The sequence below is a fragment of the Mus pahari genome, chromosome 10, assembly GCF_900095145.1.
Source record: "Mus pahari chromosome 10, PAHARI_EIJ_v1.1, whole genome shotgun sequence".
Lineage (NCBI taxonomy): Eukaryota > Metazoa > Chordata > Mammalia > Rodentia > Muridae > Mus > Mus pahari.
Window position 1 is genome coordinate 99,231,666 of NC_034599.1, and position 17,097 is coordinate 99,248,762.

The 17,097-nt window shown below is 43.4% G+C and overlaps 1 protein-coding gene across 1 annotated transcript in view; it reads right to left on the reverse strand.

The window, feature by feature from the left end:
- The window catches only part of LOC110328273 (collagen alpha-4(VI) chain), a 93,154-nt gene that overhangs the window by 61,341 nt on the left and 14,716 nt on the right, over positions 1–17,097 (reverse strand). Inside the window, exons 6-12 of the mRNA XM_021207713.1 lie at positions 16,069–16,614; positions 14,891–15,445; positions 10,620–10,954; positions 9,257–9,335; positions 6,446–6,591; positions 6,154–6,246; positions 3,679–3,732 (exon numbers count right to left, since the gene is read on the reverse strand). Coding sequence (XP_021063372.1) covers positions 3,679–3,732; positions 6,154–6,246; positions 6,446–6,591; positions 9,257–9,335; positions 10,620–10,954; positions 14,891–15,445; positions 16,069–16,614 — 1,808 coding nt within the window. The remainder of the gene's footprint in view (positions 1–3,678; positions 3,733–6,153; positions 6,247–6,445; positions 6,592–9,256; positions 9,336–10,619; positions 10,955–14,890; positions 15,446–16,068; positions 16,615–17,097) is intronic.

Here is a 17,097-nt window from a genome sequence, read left to right on the forward strand (position 1 = left end):
GGATCCAGACTCAGGGCACCATGCTTGTATGACTTTGTGAGTGTCTGGGATCCAGACTCGTGTCACCATGCTTGCATAGCAAGCACTCTGTCCACTGGGCCATGTTGCCAGCCTCAGAACATTCGTTTACACCATTGAGTTGGAGGGCGCGTTTGAGAGAGGTATTATATCTGGAAGAATAAACTGTCTATTCCTAGACATGTTCAACTTGAACATACAAATTTATGTTCACACCTCTGACAGCATTCCACCCACAAAGATATCTCTGGCGTTGAGCAGGAAAACTGGACCATTTTTAGAAAAACAATATTCAGGGCTGTTCAGAGGACAACCCACAGTGAAGTCATCTTCTCTTGTAAGAAATCGCATGAACCACAAAAGCGGGTCAGAGAGATGACTCAGTGGGCAAAAGAGCCGGGTGAGCAAGCCTGGTGTGAGTGCCCGGCACCTGGGTAAAAAGCCTGATGCTGTGATAAGAACTGATGATCCCAGTATTCATGTATGAAGACAAGAGGCAGAGACAGAATTGTCAGGAGTTGTCCAAGCCAGTGGGCCTAAGTCTGCAATACATAAACAAAGAAATCCTGCCTCAAAAGTATGGAAGAAGAACCCAGTCCTGAAAGTAACCTCCATGCAACACACACACACACCACATACATACATACATACATACACACACACACAACACACACACAAACACACAAACACACACACTTTAAAGGAAATAATACTGGCTAGCACTGTACTATCAAATACGATAGGCCATAGCCAAGCTCTCAAAAGGCATCCACTCCAAAGAGAAAGGTGCTGCACGTGAAAACTGCAGATGTGAAAGAAAATGTATTTTTAAGTAAGATACCTTGTTGATTTATATGTTATGTATTATGAACTGTGTTGAAGTCATGTAGGTATATTAAGTGGAAGAAATATATTATTAAAACAGTCTCCATCCATTTCACCCCCTTTAAAGTGCTGCAACAATAAAACTTAAAATTATAAATTCCCCTCATATTTCTAACTCTGTCATAGAAGTCTATAAAGATATCTTGACTAATATGATGTTAGAAAAACTGAGAACAAAACTATCCCCTAGCCAGTCAAGTCCTGAGCTCTCCTGGTGATCTGAAATCCAAGAACCCTAAATGAGGGACTTTACACATATCTAATGTGGGCCCAGCTCACTGACCCACCCCACACATATAAAAAATAACATTTAAAGGACATTTTAAACATCATCAAAAAATTAGGAGGTATGTGTTTGATAGTTCTGAGTGAAATAGCAAAACTCACTTCAGTGAGGCTGTGCTAACTGAAGAAAGGGGCTGGGGATGGGCTGGGCGATTCTCCCAAAACTGCAAAGTAGATTGGTTCACACAAGTCGTGACAGCTACATGTTGCCTTTAATTTCTGCTTATCCCACAGGGTGGGTGTAGGGGAAGGATGGATGGCTCAGTGGTCAAGTGCACTGACTGCTCTTCCAGGGGTCTTAGTTCTGTTCCCAACACCCACATGGCAGCCACAACTGCCTGTAACTCCAGCTCCAGGGGGTCCGACACTCTTTTCTGGCTTCTCTGGGTACCAGGTACATAGGTAATATATAGATACATCTGCAGGCAAAAGACTTTTATACAAATTAATTTAAAAAAAAAAACAGGTGAAGAAAGAAAATATCTACACTTGTATGTGGAATAACTCACAGAGGGTATTTTTCCCAATTACACTCCAATGTTATTTTCTTCCTCTTTCCACCTCCTCCTCAAGGAAACCTTTTTTATTTTAATTTATTTACTTTACTACATCCTGATACGGTTCCCCTCCCTCCTCTTCCCCCAGCCCTCCCCTCTCCCCTCCCCCACCTCCTCCTGCTCTTGCTCTGCCTTTCTCCTCAGAGAAGGGGAGGTTTCCCATAGATATCCATTTACCTTGGCATATCAACACACAGAAGGATTAGGCAGTCCAGTTAGGGGAAAGGGATCCAAAGACAGGGAACAGGGTCATAGAAAGCCCCTGGTCCAGCTGTTAGGAGTCCCACGTGAAAACCAAACTGCATATCTGTTACACGTGTGCAAAGAGCACAGGTCCATCCCATGATCATTCTCTGTTTAGCAGTTCAGTCTCGGTGAGCCGCTATGGGCCTCCAGTGTGGTTTTCTATTTTAACTCTCATTCTCTCCCCAGCATGAGCTGGAGGGAAGAGCTACAGAGAAAGTGGTACCAGGTCAGTCGAGAGGCAGAAACAGCCATGTAAGTGCAGCTGCCTCCTAAAAGCTAAAAGTGTAAAACAGTGTTCTTTTCCTGTTGACTTTTTGTCAAAGATGTTCATTCTTTATAAAGTAAGATATTGTGTATATTAACACTTAGTGGGGGTTTTGCCATTAGGAAATAAGTAAATAAAACTCTCTCCATTTTAACTTGGAGTAGATATTACGAGAATAAAACCCAAAGCTGGGAAAGACTGAGGGATACAAACACACACACACACACACACACACACACACACATTGGTGAGGTCTTCAGTAATAGTTAAGATCATAAAGACTGAAGGATGGGAGACTAGAGAGCCACAGGCAAGAAGGTGTAAACTCAATTGTGAGTACATTCTGGGCTCTAATGCACAGCATGACAGCCACAGTGAACACAGAGCATGAGCTGCTCGAAATTCTCTAAGGAGGCTGACCCGAAATGTTCTCACTGCACACCCGAAAAAGTGCTGACTGCCATGTGGCCAACCTGCCAATGGCCTCAACTGTATGGTGATCTCACAGCACAGGCGAATATGAAAACATTAAGCCGGGCGTGGTGGCGCACGCCTTTAATCCCAGCACTCGGGAGGCAGAGGCAGGTGGATTTCTGAGTTCGAGGCCAGCCTGGTCTACAAAGTNAAGCCGGGCGTGGTGGCGCACGCCTTTAATCCCAGCACTCGGGAGGCAGAGGCAGGTGGATTTCTGAGTTCGAGGCCAGCCTGGTCTACAAAGTGGAGAAGAAGAAGAAGAAGAAGAAGAAGAAAAAAAAAAAGAAGAAGTAGAATAAAAAAAAAAAAAAAAAAAAAAAAAAAAAGAAGAAGAAAACAAGAAAACATTGAGTTTATATACCTCAGGACATGAGGTCCCATCTGTCAACTAAATCTCAATAACGCTGGGGTGATAAAGAGGAGAACCGTGTCTTGAGACCAGAAAGGTTGACAACTAGGGGTGTGGCCTGCAAAGCAACTTTCAAATAAGCTCCTGGGACAAAGGACTTTAAAAATCGACTGAAACCGATGGAATTCATGTGTCTTCCTGGTGTTGTTGGGATGGGGTGAAGATGGCCCACCACATTCCACTCTCCGGCCCTACAGTTCTCTCTCTAACACACATTTGTGATCAGTGATAAACAAATGATGCACACCATTCTCTTGAAGCACATCCTGGGGTTGGGATGAGATAGCCAGGTTTTTAAGCAAACCTTAAGTGGTTCGCCGTAATTCCAGAGCCTTCACTGCCACTCAGAAAGAACTGAGTGACTGTGTTATATATTAAGAATGGACATGGTTTCTCTTCAGCCCCTCTCGTTACGCCAGTCATAATCATGGAGGCTTGACAAGAGTAACCAACCTCCCTGGTTTAGCCGATGGTTAACAGGTAGGAGAGGGGGCAAGAAAGGAAGGGAGGCTGAGGCCGAGGAAAGATGCAGTACTTACGTGGTCTCCCTCTTCACCAGGATGGCCGGGGAGCCCATCCAAACCCCTCTCTCCCTGAGAAAACAAGAACCTGAAGTAAGTAACTCGGACTCTAGAGTCGTCATCATTTCTCAAGTCTGTGCAAAATAATTTAATTGCTACTATGAGATAGCTTTGTCTCACTATGTCCACATGTTATTTTTTAAAAATCTAGTAGCTACCGGAGGAAGTACACAGACATGGAGACCCTTGGCCTGTATTCCAGGGAGAATAGGAGCGTGTATGTGCCTGGCTCGTCAGATTATTGCTGCGCTTACACAACTTTTTAATCCATTCTATCATGAAAACTCAGACCGAAACTAGTTTCCAGTTTCAAGTTTGAAGGGGAGGAAAAGTGTTAGTCCTAAACAGGTCTTCGACCTTACTTTTAAAACAATCTGCAGCGTCTGGAGAGACTGCTCATGGTTCCAGCAACAACATGGTGGCTCACAGCCATCTATAGTGTCATCTGATGCCCTCTTCCATCCGGCACGCAGGTGTTCATGCAGATAGAGCACTCATATACATGAAATAACTAAATCTTAATTAAAAAAAAAAAACAAAAACAAAACAAAAAATCTGCAAAAGGTCAGGCTTCAGATGACTCATGAGGAAGGGTTTATTTCTAACTCAATTTGTTTAGTCTTTGGTTTGGTTTTGTTTTTTTTCAGTTTTAAGCTAAAATTGTATCATCCTAAGGAATGTTGGCTTGCTGTTTAAAAGGTAGATTTGTTTATTTAGCCTAAAATTCACCAAGAAAATCAGTGAGGCATGTTTTATTTGTAAAATTCAATACAACCAAGCACTCAGTTCTAACCAAGCAGGGAAGTCAATCTTTTCTGACCCTCCAGACGCTAGCATTGGTGACCTGGTGACTCAGTTGCCACTCACGGTAAGAGGTTCCGAAATTCAATCCTCTAGTCTAATGTTAAAAAAACACAAGAGAAACCTGTCACTAAGGACTAACTTCAGTTTCTTTTTCAAAAAGTCTCTATAGGACCAGGGATGTAGTTCAGTTGGCAAGGCGCTTGCCTGACATGCATGAAACCCTGGGTTCAACCTCCAGCACTGCATAAACCAAGCACGATGATGCATACCACTAATCCTGGCACTTAGAACTGAAGCCAGGACAATCAAAACATCAAGGTCATATTCAGTTACATGAGAAGTTCAAGGCCAGGCTGGGCCACTTGAGACCTTATCTCAAAAAACAAAACAAAACAAAACAAAAATCATTACGTACTTTGCACTGCTTCTAACTGATCACACTGATCCACAAACCCATTAAGAACTCATCCCAGGGGTTGAGCTCCCAAGTTAAGAGAACCAACTGCTTTTGATGAAGACTCAAGTTCACTTCCCAACACCCACAACAGATGGGATGGGACAGCCTCTGCAGGCACCAGCTAAGCATGGGGGTGTACATACAACTAATAAAAAAAATTAAACTTTTTTTTTTTAAAAAAAAAAACCCTCATTCTAGCCAGTGATGGTGGCACACATCTGTAATTATCTTCAGCTCAAAGTCATCCTAGCTGCCTGGGTCAAGAACAGTGTCTAAGATGGTAGCTCAGATTTGAGGCTATGTACCTGTCACAAAACTTTGGTTTCTTTGAACAGGGAACCTTGAAACCTGGCCAGCCCCTGGTTGCTGGGTGCAGCAGCACAGGCCTGCAATCTCTGCACTGGAGGGGCAGGGGACAGGGGGAGAACTCTGCAGCTTGCTGGACAGTTGGCTGGCCTTACCCAATGGGAAACGCCGGGTTCAGACAAAGACTACCTCAAACGTAAAAGTGAGCAAACTGATGGGCTGGGCTGGACACAATGCATATCTTTAAGCCAGCACTTGGGAAAGAGAGGCAGGCAGATCTATGCAAGTTCAAGGCCAGCCTGGTCTACAGAACAAGCTCTATGCTAGATTACATAGTGAAAACCTTTCTCAAAAAAGAAAAGGAAGAAAGGAAAAAAGGAAGAAAAGAAAGGAAAAGAAAAGAAAAGAAAAAATAAAAATATACAGCCTGAATTTGACCCCTGGACACACACGGTAGAGAGACCCAATTCTCAAAGATTGCCCTCTGACTTCCATGTGAATACTATGGCCTGAATGTGTGCACACACACACGTGTACAAATAAATAAATATAATAAAAAATTCAATTGAAAATCAATTTAAAAATATAAAAAGGCAATGTTATATGGTAGAAAGACTAGACTATAGTGAAGTCAGATAAACACAGGAGTTCAACTTCCGAATGGCCTTCTGTACTGTGCAATTTGGGAAGCAGGTTGTCTACTCCCTCAGAACTTCAGGATCACATGTGTAAAATAACAAGGTCCCGAAAGGTTTGCCAGGACTGCTGCAGAGTCAGGAAGAAGGCTGTGAGGACATAAGAGTGGTGTGCGTTGGGTACTGAGTGTCACCTCTCTCCCTTCCCCATCCTCACCCAGGAACTCTTACCTCCTCCCCGCGACTCCCGGGATCACCTCTGACCCCATCGTCTCCATAACACTTGGCATACATGTTACAGCATGTCCTCTCCACAATTGTGTCCTGAAACACAGAACCTGTGTCACATGTGGTTTTTCCTTTCTGGGTTACACTACACACTAGACAGGCAAAGTTCTCCCCCTGCCTCACCCCCCTATCCCACACTCCACAGCTTTCAAAGTCATCATCATCGCCAATCCTCATCATCACCACCACCACCATCAGGACCAAGTGTAGAACGAAGCTTTGGAAGAGGACTCACGAGTTGCTTCAGTAAGACGCTTGGGAGGGACGGCAGACTGGAGCTCAGAGGCTGCCTGTACGCAAACCCTCTGCCAAACTCCAGCTCCTGCAGCTCTTCTAATTTATGAGCACCTCCCAGGCCGATGAGCAGCAGTCCGGAAAGCCCTTCGAAATGACAACAGTGAGGTTTACTACCCATCTTTAGAACCCACCTGTCTCTGTCTCAGTTGGTCACTCAAGGTCCCACCATCGCCACAGCCTCAGTCTGTCTCGTCTCAAGCTGCATTTTTGTTAAAATTGAAACATGTCCCCGGGCTAGGTGGGTTGGCTCACATCTGCAGCCCCACAACATGCAATCGAAGACAAGGTCAGGAGTTCGAGGTCTACTTGGGCTGCAGGAACTGTTTGGGCTGCCGAGACTGAGCTACACAACAAGACTCTAACAGGAGGGGGAGGAGGAGGAGGAGGAAGAGAAGGAAGAAGAGGAGGAAGAGGAGGAGGAAGGGGAAAATACAACTAGCCTTCTTTTCCATTGCTGTTGGTGTTATTTGGTTTGGTTTGGTTTGTTTGTTTGTTTGTTTGTTTCATTGAGATTCTACTTATGTAGCCCTGGCTGGCCCAATGCTTTCAAGAAAGCCCAGGCTAACCTCGAACTATCAACGGTCATCTTGCCTTTCCTTCAAATGACTTTTCTTCTTATTTTTGTTTGAGGTTTATTTATTTTTATTTTGTACATATGAGTACATGTCTGAATATATGTATATTCACTACATAGAGTGCCCACAGAGGCCAGAGAAGGTATCAGGTCCCCAAGGACTGGGGTTACAGATGGCTGTGAGCTGCCATATGCGTGTCTGAAATTGCACTTGAGTCACCTGGAAGAGCAGTCAGTGCTCCTTACCATGGAGCCAGCTCTCCAGCGCCTCTGCTGCCTTTCTTGTATTGTTACATCCTTCTAAACCTACCCCTGACGCTGGCTTGAAGTTTATGCTAGGAAATTATGTCAAGGGACTGGTAAGATGTAAATCAAGTCACTTGTTGCCAAGACTAACAACCTAAGTTCAATCCCCAGATCTGCATGGTAGAAAGAGAGCACTGATTGCCGCATGTGGTCCTCTGACCTCCACATGTGAGCCATGTGTGCATCCACATACGCATATACATATGTGTGAACGAAAATGAGGATGCGACAGCTCCAAGGTATGACTGTAGAGAAGGGTTTTACTGTGAATCTGAAGAGGAGAACAGCTAGAGGCATCAGGAAGGGTCCAGACTGAACCAGACCATGAGACAGAGAGGGAGAGAGAGGAGAGGAGAAGCAGAACAAGAGAGGAAGGAGCCCAGGAACAAGAGAGCACCGGAGGAATCAAGAACAGAACTGGGAGAAAAGAGGCCCAGCCATGGGGCCAAAAGTGGCTAGATTATATAGAATTATATAGGATTAGAAGCTGGGGAAGGGAAGCTCAGCCCTGGGCTGGAGGAGGCCGAGGTACTGAGTGACGCTTGCTCCAAGTTTCTTTGGGACCTGACAGTGTGCACACACATGAATACACGCAAGTAAATAAAAGTTAAAATGAATAAATAATGTCTAGGGATGTGGATGTAGTGTAATGATAGAACACTTGCTTAATATACATATGCCCCTCCTCAATATATATATTGAAGACATATATATGACATATATATACATATATATTGAAGGCATATATATACACATACATATATAGTGTAGATATATATACATATACATATACATATACATATATATCACCCTGGTAAGGAAAGAAGGAAGGAAGAAGAGTTCTGGTAATTGTGTGACAGCTTATGCATATTCTGATTCCCTTCTTGAGGATGCACAGTAAAATTGCACTTATAAATTTTAGATTTGTTTTATTTTATATATATGAATATTTTGCCTATATACATGCCTGTGTACCAAACACATCCCAGGTACAATCAGCAGTCAGAAGAGGGATGCCCAGGATCCCCTGGAACTGGAGTTACACACAGGTGTGAGTCACTATGTGGGTGCAGGGAGCCAAGCCAGGTCCTCTATAAAAGCAACAGTGTTCTTGACCACTGAGCCATCTTTCCAGTCCTGGGACTTCATTTCTTAGGGAAAGTTATAAACTTCAGTAAGCCTCAATTCCTTACCTTGAAAAGTGTTTTAAGTTCAAAGTGATAGTGTTGCTCCATCAAATAAGAGACGAACAGAAATGGCACATGTCACTCCCAGGGACAACGCTTCAAGGCAGTGTGCAGTTCTGCCATTTCCCAGGCCACAGTGGTTAAAAAGTACCTGAGTGTCCAAGTGGAAAGCGGGAGGCAGAAAGTACATAGATTCTGACCACCTCGAGCCGCGAGATCTGGGGGTTGTGTGCATTTGGACAGAACTTATCCTATTAATGAAATTGGCACTAAAAGATCAGCGGAGTCTACTCACACAAGACCAGATGGACATAGGGGTTTAAGAAATTCAACCAAGAATTGCCATGTTTGTTGAATGTCATAACAAGTATTACTGTTGATATTTTAATCAGTAAACTTTCAGCATATACACAGTTGGCGTTTTGCTACTGAACAAGCCACTGACAATCTTGTACGTATTCCCAGTTATTCCTTAAATATAGATTCTTTGCAATTGCTAGGAGTGGGAGATGGCTCCACATCCCTGACTCACACAAGGGACACCCGGCCTCAGCCCTTTGGAACCCTGCTCCACCCACTAGGGCAGGTGGCTTCCTGGAGCCCATCCCCACCTGAGGCATAAGGGGCTCAGCCTAGGTGGGAGGGGCCAGTCCCTTCAGGGCACATGCAGAGGTATGCTTACCTCTGCTGCGAAGGAACTCCGAGGTTCTCCTCAGCCTTTCTAGGTCTTCATCAAGTCCGTCTGTAAACACTAAAAGGACCTGGGGAACAGAGGTGAGGTGGTGAGAGAGTTGGAGAGGGAAGGGAAGAGGGCAGGAAGAATGGAGGAAATGAAAAAAAAGAAGAGAATGCAGAAGCATACAATATAAATTGCACAATTCTTTTTTATTTTTTATTTTATTTATATATAAATATATATTTTATAAATATATTTCTTTTGTTTTGTTTTGTTTTGTTTATCGAGACAGGGTTATATATTTATTTCTTGTTTATTTTATATTTTTAATTTATATATAATTTTATATGATAAGTTAGATATATTTATGTATATATAAATATATACAAGTCTATGTCATGTACCATACATATATGTTTTTTCAAGATAGGGTTTCTCTGTGTCTGGCCATCCTGGAACTTGCTCTGTAGACCAGGTTGGCCTCAAACTCAGAACTCAGAGCCTACCTCTGCCTCTAGTGCTGGGATCAAAGGTATGCACCACTACCACCTGGCCACAATTCTTAAAATACAAGTGATTTTTTTTAATTGTGCCCAGCCTACTCCTTCTGACTTACCCATTTGTTACTAAATTACAAATCTATTTTTATTTTAGCTTTCCCTCCCCTTCACAAGGGGGACGGGTGTTGTTGTTGAAACAGTCTAAAGTATTCACTGATAGATACTTTACAAAAGTTGTCTCCTCCATCTTTTATCCATTCAAAAAATAGCAGAGTGCCGGTAACAAGAGGAGGGAAGGCAGGTAGGGGACACTATGGATGGAGAATAAAACTGAGTGTAAGCTAAGTCTGAGTTATACCATTTAGGGGACATCAGGAAGACAGACTAAGCTTTGTGGGTGTGCTTGGCCTGCTCAAGGTAATAAGAGAAAAATACAGATTCTCTCTGAAAATAGCTGTGAGTGCACATAAGAGACCAGGGGGCCATACAGCAGCCTCTGAGTGTCTTGAGAATAAATCGTGCAGATAGGGCATGGTGGCACATCCCTTTAATTCCAGCACTGGTAAGGCAGAGGCAGGTGGAGCTCTGTGAGTTCAAGGCCAGCCTGAGCTACACAGAGAGACCCTGTCTCAAACAAACAAGCAAAAGAAGGAATTAAGCCATGGAAAGATCTGGATAATTAACCAGTGAGCAGCTAGAAGACAGGCCTTTATTCTCTGCTCCTTCCTTGTTTAGCACAGAGCCTCCGGGGCTTAATAAAGATATACCCAATGAATGGAAGTCACCTCTTGTCAGTTCTGTTGGCTTCAGTTACAAAAGCTTTTGAATCCTACCCTGCTCCAGTACCCTGGGTTCTAGGCATGTAGTACCTTCACTTTAGCAAGAGACAGGTGGATGGCAGTCTCTCCCAGGGACTGCAGAAAGTCTACATCCATATGGTTGTTCACAGAACCCTGATGCACCAAGAACTTCTGGATGGTCTCATCGCTGTATTTCTCAAAGCCAGAGTCAAAGACTGGCTGGTCGCTGGAGCCTGGAACCACATAACGGAACCTCGGCTCCATCTGGCCAGGAGCCTCGCAGCTGATGTTAGAGAGAAAAGCCAGCTGTTGCATCAGCTCCGGCAGCAACCTTCCAAGTTCCTGCTGAACTCGCTCTGAAGAGGTTGAGGTATCAACTCCTACAGACAGATCTATGTTGCATCCTTTGAAAATGGAAAAGCAAGGTCAGTCGCCTGTAGCTGCAGAAGATAGTATAGCAATAAATAAATAAATAAATAAATACCCTCCAGGCAACTCCCAGAAGTCCAAACTTAAATAGATTAAGTTGGGGGGGGGGGTTATTTGTTACATAGTACAGGCTAACTGATACAAAGCACACCTTGCTGTGCCTTTGTGGTTGCAGTTCCTATTTCCTCTGCCTGGGGTGTTCTTTCCCATGCAACTGATTGATGTATCCAAAGTCCCTGCCTGACCCTCCTCCCAAGTGTTCTGATTTTACCTGCATCTCCTCTGATCAAGTACTTAACATCCTGTGCATCTGTCAAAGCTTCACCTAGTCTTCTCTTCTACTCAACAGGGGTTCCTTAAGAGCGGGAGCTATGGCATCTATTCTCCCATGACCTAATACATCGCTGTATGTCTAACAGGTACTGGGGCCTATAAATAAGTCTTGAGTCACCTTCAGCCCTGGGAATTTTCTTCCTCATCTCCCGGCCATACATCAGTCACATTTGGGCGTATGGGAAACTATTAGAAAAGGTCGGTGCTGAATGGAATACTCTGTTTTCTGTTTCTTCTGCCTGAAAACCTGCAAGTCCCTCTGGGGAAACTAAATCTAGAATTTGAAAGTCCACTGGTATTTCAGGCTATAATTAGTGTATAATCAGCCCATTTACAAAATTCCATTAAGAATGCAAAATTGATGCTCACAGATAACATCTAGCTTAGGATGTAGATGAGTGAATAACTTAGCAGCCATGAAAGAGCTAGTACTATTAATTACTTCAACAGGAGCAATGCATAGTTAAAACTACTTTAGACAAGCTAGATATGTGGACATTTTCTTTTTTTTTTTTTTTTTCTTTTTTTTTTTTTTTTCTTTATTTACATTTCAAATGCTATCCCGAAAGTTCCCTATACCCCCCCCATCCCCTGCTCCCCTACCCACCCACTCCCACTACTTGGCCCAGACCTTCCCTTGTGCTGGGTCATATAAAGTTTGCAAGACCAAGGGGCCTCTATTCCCAGTGATGGCACGATTAGGCCATCTTCTGCTACATATGCAGCTAGAGTCTCCTTAAATCTTCACACATGGTAGGCTAACAGGATGGCTCAACAGATAAAGAGGTGCTTGCTGTCAAGCCAGAAGACATGAGTTCATGGCCCCTCATGATAGAAGGAGCACAACTGGGGTAAGTTATCCTCTGCACACGCATGCTCACACACACACACACACACACACACACACATGCACTAAAATAAAGGGGTTTTTTATTTATTTAATCTTCATACATCGGAATACTTGACTCAGAAAAATTTAAACTACAGATTAGGAAATAGAATTTGGGGAGGAATAAGTATGTAGTTGGCCCTTCACCAATAAAATGTTTCCCCAATATCTGAGATCTAGGGCTGGGATGTGAGGGCATACCCACACTAGCTGTGTCTGAAGCTAGCACAATGAAAAGTGTCTGTCTCCTGCTTTCAGATCACATAACTTGTTTTTAAATCTAGTTCAGGTTCACAAAATGGCACTCACAGATATAAACCCCATTTCTATGTTAGACCCGATTTTATACAGGAGAGCTCTTGCTTTGTGTATGTGGGTATTATTGTGTTTCTAATTTACATCCCCCTAGAACCTTCTGAGCTGGTTTTATTCAGTAATTAACAAAGGCGAGGAGCCATTTTCTTTTCTGTTAATGGAGAGGGTTGGATCTTGGCAGGCAATCTCCAAGGTCTTTTTCAGCTTTGTGACTCTAGATTTCTGTTATTAATTAGTTCCTGGCTGTTATTAAAGTGTCTAGTCTAATCTCATCAAAAAGTTAAAAGAAAACCTGGATGAGCAAAAATTCCAATCCAACTGAAAAAAAAAAAAACGGAAAGAAAAGGTGGGTGCTGTTCACCTGCAAAGAAAGGAAATATAGGACTTTGACACCTGATGGATTTGAATTACAACATACGGAGTATCCCATGATCCTTGTTTTTTTGTTTTGCTTTGCCATTTGGGGGTCTGGGTTGTCTTGTTTGAGGCTAGTGTGCTCTACCACTGAACTACACCTCCACCTCCATCTTTACAATAACTGCACCCATATGTTTGTTCTAAATTATTTCCAAAGTCACTGGGCTACCACAAAGCAATGCTCATCTCAAAACAGCATAAGCAAAGACACTAATTTAATACGTCAGAAAAACAGATTTTCAAGCTTGAATGGGATAAAGAGAGTGATAGCATTCCTTCTAGGTTCCACCCACAGTTACCTGGTAACAGCCAGATAGACCTGGCTTACTATGAAAGGGCTATTTGCCCCCTCCTCTCTCTCTTACTCTCTTATACTCTCTGACTCTCGTCTCTCCCTGACCCCTTTCTACCTCTCTCCCCTCCCCCTGAATTGAACTCAGTGGATCTCTCACACACATACATGCACATGCACATGCATGTGCATGTGCACACATGTACATGCACATGCATGTACACATGCACACATATACACACACATGCACATACATACACACATGCATACACACACTCACTGGGAAGAAGAGTGGGTGCCTCAGGAGTGGAGGGGAATGAAAGGGGTGATGGCATAAAAATGACTGATTTGCATTAAAGACATGGATAAAACTTTCAAAGAGTAATTAGTCAATTAATGTTTTAAAAGAAGACTCCCCCCCCCCCCGACTTCCCAGTCTTCGTTTTAACACTGTCCCAGATGATTCCAACATGTTTATGTTTCTAAGACCTAATCATTCTATATTATACTGCATCCAAAGGTACACTAGTGGCCCAGCAAGGTGGTACACACACCTTTAATCCCAGCACTCAAGAGGCAGAGGCAGGTGGATCTCTGGAGACCAAGGCCTACCCTAGTCTACATAGCAAGTTCAGGGCTAGCCAGGGATGTATAAAGAAACCCTGTCTCAAAAAAAATAATAAAAGGCACCACATAGACCATCTGTAGAGCCATCTGCCTTGAGAATGTAGTTCAGTAGTAGAGCATTTGCTTAGCATTCCCAAAGCCTTGTATTGGGGGGGTGGGGGGGGGCATCTGTGGATCTGGGTTCACTTCCCACCTCTCACACAAGTCTGTAACTCCAGTCCTAGAGGGAATCCAATGCCCTCTTCTGGTCTCCATGGGCATTGCACATTTGTGGTCCACAGACATACATGCAAGCAAAACACTCACAAAATAAAAATAAACATTTGGAAAAAATGAAAAGTTAGCTATTCTAGGGGGTTTGAGATGGAATCTAATGGCAGAATGGTTTGCCTGGAAAACTCAAGGCTCTGGATTAAGTCCTCAAAGCTGCAATATAGGGAATATGAGTGCACGTGTGTCTGTGTATATGGATGTGTGTCTGTGTGTCTCTGTGTGCATGTGTGTCTGTATCTGTGTGTGTGCATGTGTTTGTGTGTGCATGTATCTGTGTATCTCTGTGTGTGTTTGTCTATGAGTGCCTTTGTGTATATGTGGTTCTGTATATGTATGTGTGTCTATGTGTGTATCTGTGTCTATGTGTGTGTGTCTGTGTGTATATATCTGTGTGTGTATCTGTAAGTTTATCTGTGTCTATGTGTGTGTGTGTCTGTGTGTCTGTGTGTATGTGTCTGTGTGTGTATCTGTAAGTTTATCTGTGTCTATGTGTATGTGTCTGTGTGCACGTGTGCATGTGTCTGTGTGTGCATGGATCTGTGTGTCTCTGTGTGTATTTGTGTATGTGTGTCTACGTGTGTCTTTGTGTATTTGTGTATGTTTCTGTGTGTGACACTGTTGTGTCAAGAGCTCAGAGCCAACAGATGCCTTCCCATCCAACTCCTGCCTAGCTAAAAGGATCAGAGTTCTACATTATTAAGAGAGCAAACAGGGTCCTCGACATCTCTGACAGCTTGCAGAACAAATAACTTTTCTGTCACTCACCTTGGGAACTACAGACCTCATAAAGAATTTCCTTTTCCAGGCTCTGCAGGGACTCAAAATTTTCCTCCTGGTATACTTTGTCCTGGTCATTGGTGATCTCCAAAAGCTGGGCTCTTTGAACATCTCCTACCCCAATAGCAAAAATAATTATGTTTCTGTCCCTGAGGGCTTTGGCTGGGGGAGCTACATTATCCTTGGAGACCCCGTCGGTGATCACAATCAAATACTGATGAACTCTGGGTCTCCCTCCTCTTGAACTGTCAAAAAAGGGCAGAGTGAAATTCAAGGCTTTCCCAGTATAGGTACCATCACTCATCTGTTGGACATTCAAGATGGCTCTGCACATGTCCACCTTGGAGAAGTACTGGTTAAGCCTGAATTCTTCCCGGGGAGTGGAGCTGAACTGCAGAAGGCCAATCTGAATTTCATCAGCACCGATGTTAGACTGGTTCACCATCCTCTCCATGAAGTCCTTCATCTTTTCGAAGTCTTTAGGAGCAATGGATTCTGAGCCATCAATCAAGAAGATGATGTCAGCTTTCTGACTCTTACAGTCTGGGGGTAGGGGCAACACAAGAGGACATTTGGTCAGAACCTGGAACCAGTGGGTTACAAACTCCCCACGGACAACCAAGGGAGCAGAGACACAGCACAAAAATATTTTCAAAGGGAATGAGGAGTAGTCAATAAACTTTCTGCAACTCAGCACAAACAAGTCTCAAAATAAGACCCAGCCGTGGGATAGAGACATAAAATTTGACCAGCTTGGTTTAGGCCAGGTCACTGTCACTCTGTGCTCAAAAGTCACTCACCAGCCAGTGGATTACGTAAGAGAATAAAGATCATTCACATAACTAAGGATCCACAAAATAGATTTTTAAAAATCTTACTCTATCAGCAGTAAAGGCCATGGCAAGGTGCCCGTGCTCCTGTAAGTAACCTCGCACCCATGATCCCATAATTCACTGGGTTGCAAACAGAGGAAAATGAAAAAAAGAAAAGAAAGAAAAAGAGAGGAAAAAAACTACAAAAAATAGAAGGGGCAGTTAGAAAAGGAAAAGGAGATCAGCAGAAAGAAGACTAATGGGATGAATATGATCAAAATATACACATACATAGAATATAATGAAAGCCGATTATCATGCATAATTAATATATAATCACTTGTTAGTTCTTACTCTCTGAGGAGCAGATGTCCCGAATGACTTCCTGGTGGATGGATTTCAAGGAGTCAAACTCATATATGAAAAACATCTTTTTGCTTGCTATTTCCTCAAGCTCGGTCGTATTAGCATCCCTTACTCCAATGGCATAAATATTGACTCCGATGTCCCTCAATCCCTGTGCGGCCTCAGCCACCGGGTCTGTAGACTTTCCATCAGTGATGACAATGAGGTATCGGGCAACGTCGATTCTGGCAGTGTCTTCGAAGACTGGTACCATTTTGCTTAAGGCCTTACCAGTGGTGGTACCACCTCCCCCCTGCTGGATGTTGTCAATGGCTGTGCTCAGTCCTGCCATGCTGGCATACTGGGTGAGGAAAAACTGGCTTACAATTCTGTCTGAGTACTGAATGACTCCAAATCGTACTCTGTCGGGCCCAATGTGGAACATCTTTATCACCTCCTTCATGAAGTCCTTCATTTCAATGAAGTCGTTGGGTCTGATGCTGCCAGATCCATCAATAAGGAAATAAATGTCTGCCTTCTCCACACTCACGCAGCCTGGCCAATGAGAAGAGGCCGCAACCCATTAGAACCGAATGTCAGGAGGAGGTATGCAGCCAAAGCCACTGATCCTGACTACCACCCTACACCCTCAGTACCCATAATCCCCTGAGCACGCAGCATCTTAAGCCTCTTCCTGGGAAGAACACAAAGCCTGAGGGAGACCAGTCGCAGCCACTAGCCAACAGTTGACAGGGTTGGTTAAATGCCCCAGCTCTTAGCACGGTTTGGTGGTGTTTCCCTTTAATCCCAGCACTCAGGAGGCAGAGGTATGTGAGTTCAAGGCCAGTCTGGTATACATAGTAAGTTCAAGATCAGCTAGAACTATATATGTCTCAAAAAAACAAACATACATACATACATACATATACAAATATATACATGCATAGATACATATATACAACCCTGTCTCAAGAAAACAAACATACATACATACACAAATATATACATACATAGATAGATACATATATACAACCCTGT